Source organism: Vidua macroura, chromosome 1 (genome assembly GCF_024509145.1).
Source record: "Vidua macroura isolate BioBank_ID:100142 chromosome 1, ASM2450914v1, whole genome shotgun sequence".
NCBI classification, from domain to species: Eukaryota; Metazoa; Chordata; class Aves; order Passeriformes; family Viduidae; genus Vidua; species Vidua macroura.
In genome coordinates, this window is record NC_071571.1 from 38,420,968 (window position 1) to 38,439,680 (window position 18,713).

General features: G+C 39.0%; 1 protein-coding gene across 6 annotated transcripts in view; it reads right to left on the minus strand.

The window, feature by feature from the left end:
- Positions 1–658: 658 nt before the first annotated feature.
- THRB (thyroid hormone receptor beta) overlaps positions 659–18,713 on the minus strand; it is a 155,643-nt gene continuing 137,588 nt past the window's right edge. For all 6 annotated transcript variants that reach the window (XM_053982749.1, XM_053982767.1, XM_053982758.1 and 3 more), the window contains 5 exons: positions 16,423–16,570; positions 14,827–15,032; positions 11,909–12,055; positions 7,552–7,810; positions 659–6,107 (listed from right to left, as the gene is read on the minus strand). In XM_053982749.1, the coding sequence (XP_053838724.1) occupies positions 5,866–6,107; positions 7,552–7,810; positions 11,909–12,055; positions 14,827–15,032; positions 16,423–16,570 (1,002 nt within the window). In that variant the 3' untranslated portion in view covers positions 659–5,865. The remainder of the gene's footprint in view (positions 6,108–7,551; positions 7,811–11,908; positions 12,056–14,826; positions 15,033–16,422; positions 16,571–18,713) is intronic.

Consider the following 18,713-nt stretch of genomic DNA (forward strand, 5'->3'; position numbering starts at 1 on the left):
GCTCCTGGCACCTCCTGTGGATGGGGATCAGGAGCAGGAGCTGGCAGGCAGCCAGTGAATGCCTGTGGAAATCACCGTGAAACAAGAGCCCAAAATAGGTTTGCCATCTGGGACAGGCCAAGACATTACTTTGGATCCAGGCAATAGGCCTGGCTTTTCTTCCTGATGAGAATGAAAGGACTGGAGGAGAAGTAAGAACTGCAAAGGAAAATAAGACTAGAGAAGTATCTGAATGAGAAGATCTTCTCCAATCAAGGGGGGGACCAAGGTATGGAAAGTATGAAAAAATGGGAAGCTTATTGCTCCTGTCACACCTTCCCTGTTTAGACTGGGAGTGGAGAAGGAAAGAAGGGGCGTTTCCTTAAAAAATGTAATTGAGTGAGACATAAATCAAGAGTCTGTTCACTAGAGTAAATTAAGCTTGGCTGCTGTGAAGAGTGAGGAAGTGAAAACCTTTGGTTGGCTGCCCAAGGGAAGGGAGGAGAAGAGATAAGATATGAGGTAGGTGATGAAAGGGATGCAGAAGCACAGAAATGTGAACAGGTTAGAGCTAATAAAACATTGTGCTCTAGGTCCTACTTTTCCCATTCCAGTGGCTTGGAAGTGTGAGACAGAGCTGACAAAAGAGCTTACAACAAAGAGACAGAGACACCAGGACCACTTTTCAGTTATAAGCTTTTTCTTTTTTAGAATTCAAGCTTACACAGTTATCTATGCCCACTATATTCATAATTACATTTTAATATCTGCATACAAAAGCTATGTAAAAATTATTTTCTTCCCCAAATATACAAATTTTCTCTTTAGATAGTTTAAAACATTTGTGATCACAGATTTTTTTTTTTAATATATTTTAGGCTGAAAAAATATTACCAATCTAGCATAACTCTTAACACTGTTTGCAAAAAAATACATCATCCAAGGTACTTTGTTTCTTTACTGTATGGTGTAATGTTTGCCTTACCCTCAGGGCATGAAACTGATATAAAAAAAATAAACCAAATAAGTAAAACCCACAAACCTCATAGACAAAGTAGTAAGTCCTCCCAACCAACTTCATAAAAACAAATAAACAACCCAAACCACCCTCCTCTTTAAAAAAATTATGAATGACTAATTTGATGTATTTATGAGCAAACTGAAACTGTAGAGCGCTAAGGAAGTAGGAAAAGAGAAAAAGAAATTACAGTATGTGAGCTAGTTCATGCCCTGATACTATCTTTACCAACATTAAATGTGTAATTAAATAAAGTGTCTTTTAATGTTTTACATTGTGCTCAGTAATCTACATAAATTTAATCCACACCTGGGTGCTGATGTAGATTTACATTTGATTGTCTTGTGCATAAACAAGGTTAGCTTTTAAAGAAGGTAAACTGTGCAATGGACAGTCACAAACAACTTATTACCTGCACAATATTGCTTTTTGAAGGCGACATCAGTCAATGTGGATACACACAAATAATGCATACTCTTTGCATTTGCTAACATCTACACTAAAACTTTGTGATAAGGCCAAACCTTTTTTTTTTGTTTTGTTTTTAATTTTAAAGCAAAAATATACCATAGTAAAAAATAAACAAACCAAAAATGTGCTCACACCGTTTTGAGTCTTTAAGTGGAAAATAAATCTCTATCACAACTAGAATAAAATTCTCTCTATAAAATTTAAATACAGATCACTTCATTACTTTATCAAAAGGAAACGTCTGGCAATCATTTCCAGATGATCACAATAACAAGACACATTAAGAGGTTCTGTTGCCTCTTCCTTTGTGAAAAGATAAATGTTGAACACTTTCAATTGCTCTCACAGTGAGAGGAAAACGTTCCTTGGTTGTGGATTTTGATTCTGTCAATGAAAAAGGTTTAGCCTTAGGAATGCTGGCTACATCTCAAAACCGTAAGACTGATTTTTAAAGTTTATGATTCATGCAGCAAGAAGTCAATATGACACATACAGATTAGAGTTCCATAGCATAAAAATACATCACTAGCAATGACATGCTCTGCTTGTGATTAACAGCCCTCTCTTGGCAGATTTCTGATATAAATGGGCTTTCTGGACAGTTTTTTCCTCTTTCTGATACCTGCCTCTGAAGAAGCAAGCAGTCTGCTCAAAGATGATTTTGTACCTGGGAGGTCTAACACTAAGGTCTACATTTTGGCAGAATGTAAATAAAAATCATTAGCACGCACTATATATGTTATAATAAATATCACAACTTAACTGAGATTACACATGAAATGAATATCTAAATGCACATGTTACTCAGGGCAATACCATGAATGGTGACAATCAGGTTTGACAGGAAAAACCTTCTGTGTAAGACCCACATGTAGACCACAAAGCAAACATGAGAGCCATGTGGCACCAGCAGAAACAAGACTCTGGACTGCACTGGAAAGCACATGTTTATTATTCCACTCGGAAGGCCAGTTACTACAAAGGGTGCTGACTGTGGCACTGGTGTCTGCCACTGAAGTGGTCAGTCCAGGGGCTCAATCCCACAATGGCTTGAGATCACTGATACTTAGAAGTATGTCTTTGCAGAGCTAATGTCAATTACTTTTGCTGTCACAATCACATAAATCAGCAGTCATACTGAGGAAGTAAAGGAAGTGACACAAAGTAAGACTGGTAGGTGATCAGAGGCCATTAGATGTCAGTTAATTAAATCTGTCCAACTATGAGCTTGGCCTTAGTTTTCAGTTAGGGAATACTACTAACTCAGTCTGTTAATTAGTGCCAGACTCCAACTTAATCTGAAAAGCTAGAGAAACATGTTGATGTATGTCCTTTCTGTTTAGAGCACTGCCAGACCTGTCTTAAGTCAGTTGCCTGATTTTAGGCACTTCAGTCCATCTGCAATCACCTAAGGAAGGAGGCCTGATTTTCTGAACCCTGACTAAGCACAGCTCCAAACTGCATTGGTATTTTGGAACAAGAAGAGATGTGATGCTTCCTCTCCTGGGTCTCACCTGCAGCACAGTCAGAAGCTTGAATTCCTGCTCAAGCTCACACTAAGCAAACAGGTGAGGTACTTGCACTGGCTCACAATTCCATGCTCAGATAGATCCATGGCAGAACAGGGCTTCAAAAGACACACACATTTCTCTTTTTGCAAGCCACTGTGGGCATAGGCACTGATGCCTAAGCTTTTCATGTATTTGTCATATATTTGTAACTTTGTAGATTTCTGATACATAGCTGTAGCTCCCAGTACTTTTCCTACCCCTTTTCCCCTACATTTTAGACCAATAAGATAACCTTCTAAGACATATTATGCTACATTCCTGAAATAATATTTAGTCTTGGTTCTTTAGCCAAGGATGTCTTACTTCCTTTTACCATGCATCCTAGACATAATAAATATGGGGCTAGAAACTCAGGAGGGGCTCGAAATGGGCAGAATCAAAAGGGATTACTTAACTAAATGCTCTTCTAATTGGACACTATTGTTAAATATGCTAATTTATTAAACTTATAAAATTGTAGAAGTCCTGTATCACATGTGCATTTTGCCGTATTTGCACCTGGAGGCCTCCAATTCTGCTTTTATATTCCTTGTTATATTAATATTGTCTTGAAAGTGTGTTGCTTTGTTTCTAGATTGTGAAGGCATCCACGCAAGTAAGGGATCGGCTGCTTTTCTGAGTTCCCTATTACATGCTGTAAATCCTCGATCAAGTCACCCCAAATCACCTATCCAAAGAGCCAGTTTCTGACTCTGCCCCCAAGACAGTGCTCTACAAGGAATTTGGATAGAGATGTTTTTTAGACACATGCTTCAAGATGGAGCTAACACAGCCAACAAAAGAGTTTCTACACCAAATATTTAAGAATCAATCTCCAATGGTGTATCTTCACTGCTACCTGCAAAAAAACTCCTACACACCCCAATGTGTTTTATGTTCTGACAAAAAAAAAACATAAGTGATAACATTAGTGCTCACAGCTCATCACAGGTGCATATGGTATCAAACAACAGAGAGAACAAGATTCCATATCCCTAAAAATGTGCCCAATAGAACTCCAAATTCTTTATCAATGATGTAGGGAAAGAAGGGTAGAAAGAGTTTAACTCCTGACACACATATATTGTGTTTCATCTATTAATTTTCCTGAGTATCCTGTTTTTATGAGGGGATAAGCACATAACATATGGATTCAGATATGGGCCATGAACTTTGAAAGTCAACACATCCACTCTAACAATGCCCACAACTTACCGGGCAAGTGGGTCAATAAATAGCAGAGAAAGAAACTGGTACAAATCAATGCACAACATGAAAGAATGTAGGGTATGAGGCAGTGCAAAACACATGAACTAAATCTCTGGTTCCAGGAAGAAGAGAAAGATGTTTTAGATGTGTCATACAAATTCAGAGGTTTAATATCAAGTTTATAAAACCCAGGGACAACATTCCTGAATGGAGATAGTGACAGAAAGGAACCTCTACCTACAATGTCCTCATCACTGGCCTCCAAACATTCCAGACCTGTGTGTACTGGTTTGCAGACTTTGGCAGCAGGACATTTTGTCATTGCTCAGTTTGGTTCCTGCTAGTACAGTTAGTGGAAATAAATTAAAAGAATCAAGAGAGCATCTAGCCTAATGAAACACATACAGACATACCTGTAGGGAGGGAGAACTCAGCTGATCCACATGCACACACACAGGGCAGAGTCAGAGAAAGAGAGAGAGAAGATAAAAATACGGAAATATGTTTAAGACATCTGCTGAAGATTTGTAATTATATATATAAATTTATATATATACATGCATATAAACTATATATATATATATATATATATATATATATATATATATATACATATATAAAAAAAGGATTACTGCCGAGCAACACTATTTGTAATCCCAGGATAGAGCTCTACAGTCTTGAGTGTTGTTAATAACACAGTTGGTTTCTGTCCTATCTGAAGGTCACCCTATATGTTACATTCTCCTTGTCATCATTCCGTGAGCCTTCATATCCCTGAATAACTCTGAGACACTGCCTGCTGTCCTGACAGAGAGCCTTCTCGCTCAGAGTAATGGATTTTCCTCAGAAAAAGCAGACTCTTCCATTATCAGGAGCACCTCAGAGAATCAAATTTCTGTTCTCACTCCAACAAACCTTCCAGTGAAGTTACCTGGAGTCCAAATTTAGTAACTGAGGATCTTAATATCATATACACATGGGAAAAAAATACTCAGTCCCTTCTAACACTCTGCATTATTTTAAGTACTTGATTTATGGGGCACAGTTAAACTGCATCTGCTGGAAAAAAAAACTCACAGAATGATGGGATCATAATGATGATGAAGCTCCTAGATCATAGTGGTAATTGTTACAATAGAAACCATCACAAAGACCAGAAATTTCGTACTATGAATTGGTCAGTTGTACCCTGCAAAAGGAGATAATACAAGACAGAATTGTCAGGGTCAAATTAACAATAGTTGTTTCAACTTGAAGGCAAATTTATTTTTCTGCCTCTTCAGTCTCTCTCCCCTGTCTTCCAGGCAATTATGGGTGTGAGCTGGTGACCACGCAAATGCTGGTGAATGAGATCGGTCTGTTCGTATTTTCACTGTTAAGCTATCAAAGCACTCACATCAAAGGACTGAAGAACAAATTGCAATAGTCACAAGTACCCGCATTAAAGGGATGTTTTCATCCATGTGTATACAACTGCCCCCCAGCAACCCCAAAAGAAAACCCAAACAAAACCCCAGCCCCATCTCAAGAAACAGAAGACCACGAAAGAAGAAGAACAAACAGGTGAGAAGAGCTGGGCAACGGGATGAAATGACAGCCAGTAGTGCGATGGGGGTGTGGAGAACCACTTCAGTCTCTCTAATCCTCAAACACTTCCAGGAACAATGGAGGGAACAGTTCTGTGGGGCACTCCACCTTCATGTGCAGGAAGCGGCTGGCATGGCAGGCTCCAATCATTCGCAGGTCTGTCACTTTCATCAGCAGTTTTGGCCAAAAGTGTGCAACATGGTGTTTTCTGTAATTAATGTAGTGTTCGAATGCCAGGAGGAAACCCTCTTGACACTTTTCTATTCTCTCGACGCAAACAAGGCCTGGGCGATCTGTAAATACAAAGCAGCAGAATTCTTACTTATTTGCTCTAACAAATGCCTGATCGTAAATCAGGAAAAACAGGATGATTTTGATGCTAGGAAAGAAAGAAGAGAGACTGAGGACATTTGTGGCTCAGCCACAAACTTCTTTCACTCCAGCCAACTCACTTGCTAGTACTATGCCTATTAAAAGAAGATAATCCTTCCTTTCTTCATCCGTTGCCTGCTTTGCTCACTAAGAGTGTAGTTGTTTGGGAAGTCTTTCCTTACAGTGACTAGAACATTAGATCCCTGATTTCAGTTAAGGCTTCTATCTACATTTTTCTGTAAAAAAACTAATAAAGAAACAAAAAAAATTCCTTGTCAGATACCTAAATTACAGTTCTTTTCTATCTGTTTTTCTACAATCTGACCAATGGTTTGATCATGTTTCCATGATGCTTTGATCCCAGATGAGTTGTTATGAAGCATCAAGGAACAGCAAAGGCTAAAAATCTGGCTGTCTCAACTGGCACCCAGACTGGGAAAGCCCCTTTCACATGTCACTTCTCAGAAGACACCTCTGGGAAAGCAGGTAATTTTTTAATTGCCTTCTGAAAGCCCTGCTCCTGTATCAGTGTGTAGGGACCTAAAAAGAAATCAAAATGTTTTGATGGGGAAAATGAAGTGTTGTGTTGCGATTAATGTGGAAACCTTTTTATCTCAGATGCAGTTAATGCTTGTAAATCACTGATTGTGTATTGTTATTCAGTGCCCAATCTTCAAAGCCATCTTAAAATAAAATCTTGCCAAATCTGCCACTGCCCAATAATGGAATTTCCTCTTTGGGCTGGCACAACGACTGGAAGCATATATGAAAACATACTCAAATTGAGAAGGTTAGAAACTCTTTGCAAATCATAGGAAATTGTCTATGCTGCTTTTGTATCATGACCAGTTGCAAATGGTCCCAGTGAAGGGAAACAGCACAGCTCGTAAATGCCCATTAGGAAGCAGTGGTGCTGTTAATTAGGAAAACAAGAGGGCACGTCAAACTAAACATATGAGACTGGTGGAAATGTGTATGAATGCCCAATGCATGACATTACTCAGGGGAAGAGAGAACTTATCATAAGGACCAGTGTTGCTAATTTATCCATTTTTCATTTAAGGCAAACTGGCTCAGAATCATCACTGATTTCTTCTTGATGATAATCCCTGGCTCATTCCTAAGTACCAAGCTGAGTAAGGTGCGTTACCAAAACCAGTTTTATGAGTATCTCTCTGAACACCCTGAATTTTTTTCCTAGTGCTCACCAAAACAAGTCACTGGGGTTTTGAGAGAAAATTTCTCTCACATTATTCTAGTCAGCACTACAAGATCTAACCTAACTTACTTCTTTTACAAAGAGGCTTGTGACAAAGACCAAAGAGTTTCAAAATTGTTTGGATCCCAATATATTTCTGTTCTCACCTGATGACATGAGCAGAACAGCCTGAAGAAGGGCAACCTCGGTGTCATCCAGGTTAAATGAAGAAAGAGACATGCCCAGGTCAAAAATGGCATCAGACACTACGCCAAGACCCCCATTTTTCAGCTGGCCCCTTGTCACTGCCATCTCCCCATTTAGTGTTAAAGTCTCACTCTCGGGGTCATAGCGAACTGCTGCTCGGAGGGACATGATCTCCATACAGCAGCCTTTCAGAAGGATGATCTGGTCTTCACATGGCAGCTGCAGAAATTATAAACGGCAAAGAAAAATTCATGTTTGTCAAACTGAGTGGCTTTTACAGCTACAATAAATCCACAAGCACGAAGTTGCAGTTCATAGCCCAGGACACTGCCCCGCATAATGCAGCTCCCCTCCAAACACGCTGCTCTGCACAAACCCCCAGGATCTGCTTTCCTGCCTTCAGGAACTGCCTGCAGGTTAACATTCCCTGGTTAACATCTCCACACGCCCTTAAGAAATCTAGCAATAACACAGCTGTTGGCTCCCTCAGCTTACAACTTATCACAGCAGAATAAAATCTAACTGGGGCTGGTGCAGACCTCAGCCATCCCAGTTAAATTCACTACCAGCCATACTTATTTCTTACCTGACCAGAGGAAAAGAAAGACATTTGTGAGGGTCTGTAAGAGTGGACTGTGTTTTAAATAAAAAAAATTAAATAAATATTTATATCTAGAGGATATACCTCAATCAGTGGAGCAGGAATTCTCACTGCCCATTTTAACAACAGTGAATTTATTAATCTAGACTTAATCTAGTAAAACTGTTCTCCTTGAGCTCCCTACACTATTCCTGGACGGACAGAAAATCTATGGCATAACTACAGCTTTTATGCTGGTGCATAAACTGTGATCTTCAGCACATGTGATTTTTCCATGCCATTACCAAAGGCAAGCTGTCCAAAGGTTCTGTATTTACAAAGTATAACCAGGATGCTGACACATGAGCAGAACGTGTTCTATGAAGCATATCTTATATGTTTTCATAGGTTATTCAATGATAACAAAACCCACCAAGTTTTGAGACTGCAAGCGAACAGCAAGGGTCCCACATATGAAAGAGCAACACACTTCTACTTGGCTTGAAAGGAGACAAAAAAACATTTATTTTTGATTTATATAAAATTATTATACTTACCTGTTTTGCAATTCAAAAATGAAACCCCCATGAACTATAGGTTTACATGGCAACGGTGTACTTGCAAAGCAAGTGCACTGATTTGGTGGAAAATGATGCAGAGCTACCTAATGCAAGTGGAAAGCAGTTCCCTGTTAGAGAAGAGTTTTAAGCACAGAGGTATCCATGGTCAGGAAAATGAGTTGAGTCATGCAGCTACTTTTCCAGCAATGCCAGCTTCAGGTGTGAAGTGTTTAATACACAAGAAAATTGACTCATCCTGTTCAGAGCAAATCAGTTTCCATACAGATGACCCTCAGCTCAGCAGTGGTGTGGGGAAGACTGCACAGGCACAGCAGCAGTCTTGCTACCCAATGACAATTCCACTGTTTGGCAGCAGAGACTGAAGTAGGGGAAGAAATAGAGTTTAAAAAAAAATTAAAACGAGACTAGATATGTGAGAGGAACCATGAAGAGATACTGGAATAAGAAATGGAAGTGAAAAAAAGAACATGAAAGAATGGCAGAAAGAAGGGACAAGCAAAGAGAAATGAAAAAAACACTAAGCCTCTAAACAGAAGGAAGAATAGTAGAAAAGAAACAGTAACAGTAGAGAAGATATTTTGTAGTGCTTCAGCTGTTTTATTAGTGAGCCATGAAACTAATGAGGATTTCTCTTTCTACATGATCCTTCTTAAAACTTCTTTATGGTAGTGGTGGTCTGACTATGCCTGTCTTTCACCTGCTTTTCTAATTGTGAAGGATACATGGGACACTAGTTTCACAGATGCCAGGCCTCAGGCCTTATCTGCCAGCAGCATGAGTTAGCAGAGGCAGGAGGCTTGAACATCAGTTCTACTCCCAGATGTGCAGATTTTAATGCCACCTATATTCATCACTTGAGTGTTGCTACCAGAGCATCTTCCAGTAGCAGGATCAAAAAATGTGACTGAAACTCTGCCATGTGTTGTCCTTTCCTCTCTCTCTGCAGGGAGAAAAGGCACGAGGCAGGAATCTGAAGTGCTCACCTCTGCAGGACACGTGTAATGCAGCACCATGGAACTGAGCTGAGCTGAGTGACCTCAAAGAGTATTTACACAGCTTCACCCATTGTGGAATAACTGATGCCTTGACATTTAAAACTCACATTAAATTTACTAAATTCTCCTCAATCTTCATCTTCTAAGCAGAAAGAAAAGCAGGAAGGAAACAATAGAGAAACGCTGAGAAGCAAATCAAGTTTTTCCTTATACTTTGATTACTCTGGGATTGGATACTTGGTTTGAGGCAGGGGCCAATGAGTGCACACAAACTAAGCTGGGCACTCACAGTGCTTTGTTGGCTTCTACATGTGTCCAAAGATGTGAAAAAGATGAAAAAGTAGCCATGAAAATATAAGTGGCCACGGATGTTCCTTGTCATGATCCTCTTTCATAGAAATTTGTTACATTTTCAGACAGCTTCTGGAATTACAAACTGAGTTAATGTTTAAATGCTCTGCAGGTCCTATGGAAAAAAGAAGTGTTTTTTTCCTGTAAAAAATCTACAGCCCACACAGCATTGCTTCTAAGAAAAAGATATGGTTAAAAATCCATTGTTAATAATGGAAAATCCTTTGTTAATAATGGAAACAAAGTTAACAGGAGGGTGCCCCTTCAAAAAGGAGCAAACATTTGTCATTTTCTTCATGCTACATGAAGTGCTATAAGACAACTTAGAGGATAGCTGTCCTACTCCTTTGTGTTCATGAGGAGTTGGCAAGATCACCTTGTCATCAGATCTTGCTGTATATGGGCAGGTGTCAGGTTTACACAGTGGCTCAGCTGTAAACAAAGCCTGTCCAGCTGAGCCACATGACATACAGAGGTCATGCTCAACAATGCCTTGCCTTCTTCATCCATGCTTCCTGCCTAGCTCTGACACAAGTGGGTCCATGGTAGCCAGGAGGGGTAGGAGATGTCAGATGGGCACTGAAGTCTGTGTGTGACTGGCAGAGCTTTCTAAATTAAAAAGACTACCTTGGTATGTCACTGCAATTTCCCACCAACAAATGCCAGATCAGAGGAGGCAGATTCCCTCAGACACTGTATGTTCATGATTTATGGACATATTCCTCGTATTTTAAAATCTACATGCTTGGCTACTATTTCATGCTTCCTTGACTGATGGTGCCAATGCAGAGGCTGGCCAGGGTGAGATATTTACACTATGACAATTGTTGATATTTGCCTCTTCTTGTTCTGTACTTGCCAGAGGACATATATAGCTCTCCCTGACTGCCTTTAAAAAAAAACTGCCAGCCACAGTAGAGTAAAATTTTATGGCTGCCTTACCCTTCCTTCCTAGTAGGGTGTTGACCTCAAAGTGTGCAATGGAAGATATTCCTGCCGATGGCAGGCGGGTTGGGACCGGATGATCTTTAAGGTCCCTTCCAACCCAAAACTTTCTATGATTCTACAAAAATTATTTAGATTATTAAGACTGAAATATTATTTCAGGCTGCAGTTCTGATACCATTTATTAAATTGAAGAAAAACAAAATATAATCGCCATTGCACCTGCTCCTTCAATAAAAATTATACCTTGGTACAAATGAGATCAGCGTAAGGCCTCTGTACTCCTAATACGCAACCAAGCCTTTGAGTCTATTTACTGTATATTTACATGTGAGTATCTACTTGGAATGACAATCCGTTACTTTCACAGACTCTTTTATGCACAACCTCCCCATTCAGGAAAGCGAAGCCTAGGGAACCCAATGAGGCAATTGCCACTCCTGGACAGGGGTGCTCTCCTGAATTTCAAGAATTTTTTACTGTGTAAACCCAACTCTACAATACCGTAGCTGCCAAGGAACCAGAAGATATACAGGGAACCATGTACTGGAATATTTTATTAAACATATCAGCGATGCTTCTAGACAGTATCTTTTTGTTCATTTACTTTGTTCAAGGCCACCTCTAAAGACGCATCTGAGTCCCTGATGAACCACAATGACTTTCAGATTAACAAACTCAGGATTTCAGTAATCACAGGAAAAAGAAAATTCATGAAAATACAGATTATTCTAGTCCCATTGATTTTGAGTGTCTTTAATTTTTTAACTTTAGACACATTTATTTTTTAAGTTCCATGCCAGAGTATTTTGAGTAGTTTTTAACAATAGGCATATAAATGAGGAATGCAAGAAAGTCTTCTTACCTCACAAAACATAGGCAACTTTTTGGCAAAATCCACCACTCTTGTAATCGCTGGTGTGATAATTTTTGTAAACTGGCTGAAGGCTTCTAAATCCACTTTCCCACCTTCTGGGGCATTAACTATTGGTGCCTGCCCAATATCTTCTGGCTAAGGATATAAACAAAGATATTTAAAGGAGCAGTCTGTCTTAGAGCAACTATTTTATACTCCAAAGTCCTGCTTGGTAGGGAAGAGATGCTAAAATAAAAAGAAACACTATTTGCTGTATAAGTCCATTTACGTCACAAAATGTGAATTCATTTCTAAGGCATTTGTGAAAGAGGTGACTACACAGAGAAATGGATGACTGGTATGCTTCTACCCATTCTTTGTGGACAGCTGGACTGTTGTGCACACAGTTTCTTCCTTGTGTCTGTATCTATGTATTTTACGGGTGCAGCACATACATCTTTTCCTTAAAAACACAGGCACGTTTTTCCTTACAGGAGCTGAAAACTCTCAAGTTTCTCTAAAAGCAAAGAGAGTTGAGGAGACATGTTACCCCTGAGAAGATGCTGCAAGCTTTGCAGAATCAGGCTCTTTACCCACTCAAAGCTTGGAAAGTCTCCCTAGAAGAGATTGCCAGGTATTGCAGGGCCCCCACAGGCAATTGCCAAGGCCAGTTTCCAAAAGGCTAAATCAACTTATGAGCAAAGCTAAAACAACTTATGAGCAAGAACAGGCTAATCTAAAGGTGCCCTGGATAATGTAAATAGAATTTGAACTCATCTGGGTAAAATTTTAGTTGAAAATTGCCTGTTGCATGACTTCAGCTCAAGGCTTCTCCGAATGAAAAACAAATCATATTCTGAGGATTTCAATAGGGATATACAATGAAATAGTTTTAAGCAGAATCTGTAATGAGTGTTTTTTTATTCCAACTGCACTTGAACTTGTTCACCTGGTTTTTATGCAGCTGGTCAATGTTACTATGTATTTGAAATACAGGCACATCAAAGCTGTTTTGTTTGTTAAGTGTGGCTTTGCAATTACAAAACACCTACCAAACACCATGCAGAGGTTTCTTTCTGTTCACATTAAGGTCAAAAACTAGATAAAATCCAGAGAAGTAGACCTTTAAGACTGATGGGCCCCATGACATTTATATAAGACACTTAAAAGGGGAGGTGCTGGCAGTGCTATCTATAATAAAAACTTGTGTTCAACCACTTTTTTAAAGAAACACATGATAAAAGATCATTCCACAGCTCTGTAACTAATCTGAATCCAAATCTAACGTCTTACAAGAAAAAATTCAGAAATGTGTTAATAAAGCAAGCACCAATTGTAAAGGAACAATGAAGAAGACTGGGCTCAATTATCTGATGGTTTCTACTGAGAAACTCAAATAAACTCATTTCTAGTCTCTCTCCCTCCCTGAATCTTGGGTAACTAAACCACATTGTCTGTGTGCTCATGGTAAACAACCTTTATTGCTTCCAAGCAAAAAAGACCAAGTGCCTAAACCCATGCGAACCATTGTGTGGAGAAAAAGAAAGAGTGTGGCATTTTCTTGAGAAAGGCAAAGCAAGTCACAAGAGCCAGCTAAAGCTAACTGGAGGGGAGCCCTTTCCACCTAACTCAACAGGAGAAGAGGTGTGGACTCTAATGAAGTCCCTGTTGTCAAAGAACCAGCCTCAGCCACATAAGGATAGATCCATAGCTCCTGGGGCAGACTGTCAACTTCTCCTGCTCTTCAACAGCTCATGCCCAGCCCCAACCTCCAGTTCCCTAGGTTTTATCCCAAACCAGCTGATACCTGAAGAACAGCACTCCTGTCTAAACAACCAAAAGTACTATTGCTGCTGCTTCTTGGTCTGCTCATGCCTTGCTCTGCAACACCCCTGGAAAGTGCTCTCTTGGTTCTTGCCAGTGATGACTGGCTGTGGTTTCCTGACTGTAGAGTACTATGAACACAAGCCATTCATATAGAAATTTAGATGGTGTCACTGGCATTAAAAAAAATCCCAACATTATAAAAGAGATCAGATGCTTTGAATACATAATTTATCTTAGCAATTCAACAGTGAGTTGAAATTCCCATAGTGAATTACACAGTAGGAGCCTAGGCTTGCAAAAAGATGAGTGTGCTCTATCTGATTTAGTATATCCCGACTCTTAAATAAGACTCCTATGTATTTCTGAAATGCAGTCTCTAATCCCTCTTTTGTGTTGTACAAGCATTTTGCATTCTGCACTTATTTCCCTTAAAAATCGATTTAGAAAAATCAAATAAATCCTTTTTTAAGGTTGAGCATCACAAATCACCATTTATTTTCTGACCCTTAGTTATATGAAAATCTAAGTTGTTTTGTAGGCTGCAATCCCAATGGTATAGTGTATGTATCATCCTGTTCTCAGTGAAATTAAATTTCCTTGCCTAATTTATTTTCATGAATGTATCTACCATTAACCAAAAGAGACCAAACCCGTGAGTTATTAACCAAAAGTACCAGCTTTCATCTAGAACTTTATATTGTTTTAACATTTTCAATATGTTTTATGATAGTCCCTAATAAAGACAACTCTCCCTAGATAGAATATATTTAAAAAATACAGCATGCTTTATAGACTGCTTCTGTTCTCAATCAGGAGTGAACAAACTTTTCTACTTCTTCTTATCATAGCACAATAAAAGTATCCAGCTGAGTAAGCCTTAACATAGCAACACACTGTTTATCTTTTGAAATACATGGTCTGATCAAACACTGAGGTTCAGGCAAAAAAAATGAAGTAATAACTATGCAAAATCATCCTTTTTTCACAAACATCAGTACATGGGTAATAAAATCTCTTTGGGGTTGCAATGCTGGGAAGGCACTGCAGAAGAAAGAACAGAACCTGGCTCTAAGAGCAGCATACAAGGCTACAGCCCTTACCAGAAATTTCCTTTTCTGCTTCCAGTGGCTTCCTTGTGCATTGGTAGCCACATGTGCTTCAGTAACAATTCTGATGAGCTCCCATTCCTCATCTGTTGGCTCTGGTTTGTGCCCAATGGTTTTCTGCAGCTCTTCCCGACGTCTCTTCTCTCGATTTTCTTCTATCAGCTTCCTCTTTGCCAACCTCTTGCTGTCATCCAACACCACTAGCAGGGAAAAAAAACATACAAAAATGGCAGGAAGCTCTTAAGACTGTCAGAACTTTGGTCTTTTATGTGCCTGAGGTACCAGTTGCTTACAAATACCTTAACTAATCAGTAAGGAAGTACCTTGGCAAGACCCACAGTTGAGACAGTTCTCTTACTTCTCCCTTCAAACTTCATTTTCTCATAAGCCTGGATAGCAAAGAGTGACTTATCATCCTGGTAATGCTTTGTATACTGCCATTGCCCTCAATGGGTTGTTCCAATAAAACTAATATGCAAAAGCCTTGTGAGGTGTCCAAGTGCTCCTATAATGGACTTGGAGTAATCCATATTGGGAAAGATGCACTTCTGTTTTCTTTGAAGACATATCAGCATGCCCACACTCACTGCTCTGAAGTGCAGAACATGTACTTGGATGCCAGCAGAGGGTAACATGGATCAAAGAAAGTGGGAGCACTTATTCACAGAAGGCTCATCTGCCTGAAGCATGACACAATCAGGTCAACATGCCTTTGGCTCTTTTCCTAATCACCACAAGTGATGTTCCAGTAGAGCCCCATTACTTCCAGTGACTCCAGATACACAGGCCCCAGGGCTGCTCACCACTCCACTGGTATCCAGCTCCTCTTCTGAAGGTCTACCTGGCCACAATGAAACCGTCTCCTTTATTCTATTTCCCTCTAGACAGAGGGCACTGTTATAAATTACATTAACAATGAAAATACTAAGTTAGACTATTCTTCTGTTGTTTACTGGGCCTGTTTTCCTATCAGTTCTTCTGCAAAGGATTATACTGGCAACAACCATGAAGGAACAAGGGGATTTATATGACTTCTGGGGGCTTTACGTGACTTCCTCCCATTTGTAGTAATTGAAGTTATTGGTGTAAATCCCTGTGCAATAGCAGGAAAAGAAGACCCCTAAGGATTAATCTTACAGCCATATCTTCTAGTTCTTTAGAAGAGGCTCAAAATCTTTGCAGCAGATAACTTCTTCAGGGCTAAAAATAAAACAAACAACTGCAGGATGACTCATACAATGACATTCAATTTCACATCCTCCAGAATTTTCTAAACAAGATGTTTTTATCTCAAGCAAAGTGTCCATCCAGATGCACTTCTCCCTTCTTTCCTCCAAAGAGTGAACATTCCTATTGTTACTCAGCTTGGTAAGGCCAGGAGAAGGTGCAGCCTGATGAAGGATAAACAAAAAATTACAGCCCTATGAAAGTGGCTTAATGCAACGAGTGTGATTCCCTGGTATTATTAAAACCAAAAAAGGGCTGGCAGTTCTACTTTACTTTAACAAGCTTCATCAATCAACATACTTTAAGCAAACACAGAGACTGAAAAAAAAATAAAATAAAGAAAAGCCAGGAAAATATACTTACGATCTGTTGCCATGCCAACAAAGATACATTTTTTGAAGCGACATTCCTGGCACTGATTTCTTGTTACTTTGTCTATCACACATTTTCCTTCATATTTACAGGAATAGGTTGGATGGAGGTTCTTCTGAATGGTTCTTCTAAAAAAACCCTAGGTGCAAGAAATAAATACATTGGAAAGCATTAGCACTGAGCAATTTTTAAAAATTGGGAGCTGCTTGATTTGTTAGGCATGTACCTAAGTATGCAAGATAACAAACTTCATTCCCAAAAATTCTCAAAGGTCTCAAACCAGTTTTATAGTGTATGGCATTTCTCTTGATTTTCCTTAACAATTAAAAACATATAGACATCTTAGATAAGTAAAGGTGCAAGCAGTGCTGTCTTGAGACACAAATACTGTGTACATGTCTTCTTGTAGTCTTATGTTTTACTGTTATTTTTTTTTTGTATAAGAAGTATTTTTGGAGCCCCTTTTCAAACTCTGTAATCATTTTGAAGGATATTGAAAGGCATACACATAGTTTTAATTAAAAAGCAGCTTCTGCAAATAGTAAGAATGGTGGTGTGTTTGTGCTATTAAAGGACTGAGGACAAACAGTTCCAGTCCTTTATTTCCATAAAAGCCAAATAACAACCAAATCTGGGCAAGAAAAATTTTTTGCAAATACAGTCTACACAATCTTTGAGTTTGGCTCTAAACTCAAAGGATCCCTAATTTATAAATTATTTGTATTTCTGAGAAGCAGATTTAATTTGTATTTACCACAGAATTTCAAAAGTCCCAAAAGCCTCATCACCACCAAATATTTGTCTGTCTATCTATCTATCTATCTATCTATCTATCTATCTATCTATCTATCCATCATCTATCTATATCTATCTATCATAATAGAGATCTATCTTGCAAATTGAAACAGATCCGAAGACCATATGAACTAATGCAATCCCACTGAATTCACTCATTCAAATGCCCCATAAAACCTCACTGTAGGTAATGAAATCAGATAAAAATTATCTCTGAACATTATGGACAAAATCCTGGTATTAATTCCAACATGACTTTTCTCACTGACTTCTGCAAGGGCTGGATAAACTCCCCAAAACTGCAGGATATGAACAAGATAGGCTGTAAAGCAGAAAATTTAGACTTCACTTTAATTTCAAGTTTCACCATTATTTGAGACTGTCTAGACTCAGCAATGTAGCTCAGGATTACCTTGACACAGTGAACACCTGACACTCTGGTCCTGTTTGACTGAGGCTGCTCAGAATGGCTTTGGTTTTAGTCAAAACAATGGCAAAATTCAAGTGAGATTTTACCTTATGAATAGTCTCTTCAGCTGGGATTTTGTCTAATGAATAGTCTCTTCACTTCAGTAGGCGAAAGGTCTGTTTTTAAATCATGTTAAATAATACCCAGTAAAATCTTACAGCAGTGCCATTTCTTTTAACACAAAATGTTGAGTTAACATGTACAGATAAGTCTGTATTACAGCTTGTACTCCTAACTCCTGTGAAAACAATGAAGAGCCTTGTCCTCATTAGAGTTTTATCTTACGAGGTTCAGCTTGAACTAAGAGTACAATTCTTTCTTCCTTAATTATGTTAAGACCTGAAATGTTAATTAAACTGAGTGGCATAAAGCTTGTGTGGGAGCCTTGCAAGACTGGGACCAGTTGTGTTAAGATAAAATCCAGGAAATCACAGGCAAGATATCCTTATGTGGTGTTTGGAATAAGTCTCAAACTCTCATCTACTGAACATACAGTTTTGGTTCTGTTCTCAACCCTGTGATGAATTCCTAGAGACAAGATTTGCTCCACCCCTTCCTGAAGACCTAGGATGGCCGTGGACAACCAGGGTCACAGGGTTATCAATAGTTATGAAGCAAGAGATGGAAAAACCTCTAATGAATCTCAGTGAGTGAGCTTCTGCTTTCTAAACCTTGCATGGGACTTAATGTAGCTGTAGCTTTATGATGGCAAGGGTCTCCATCACCTCTGCTGGGACAGCTCAGTTCAGCTTCTAATTTCTTTTCATTTCTCAGAAAAAAATTGCAAAAATCCTTCTTTGTTCATCTCTAGATACATGTTAAGGAAGCTGCTCTTTATATCTGTCCAAACATTTCACCACAGAAGTGTTATTCTCATCAATAAAAGCAAACATATTGTATTGTAGGCAGTAACTCTTCCTAAACTCCTTTACCACACACCTATATAGCAGTAGATGCAATGGATAAAGTCAGAAAAAACATTTCAGTGATGTCAGAACTCACTACTCATTTATTTTGC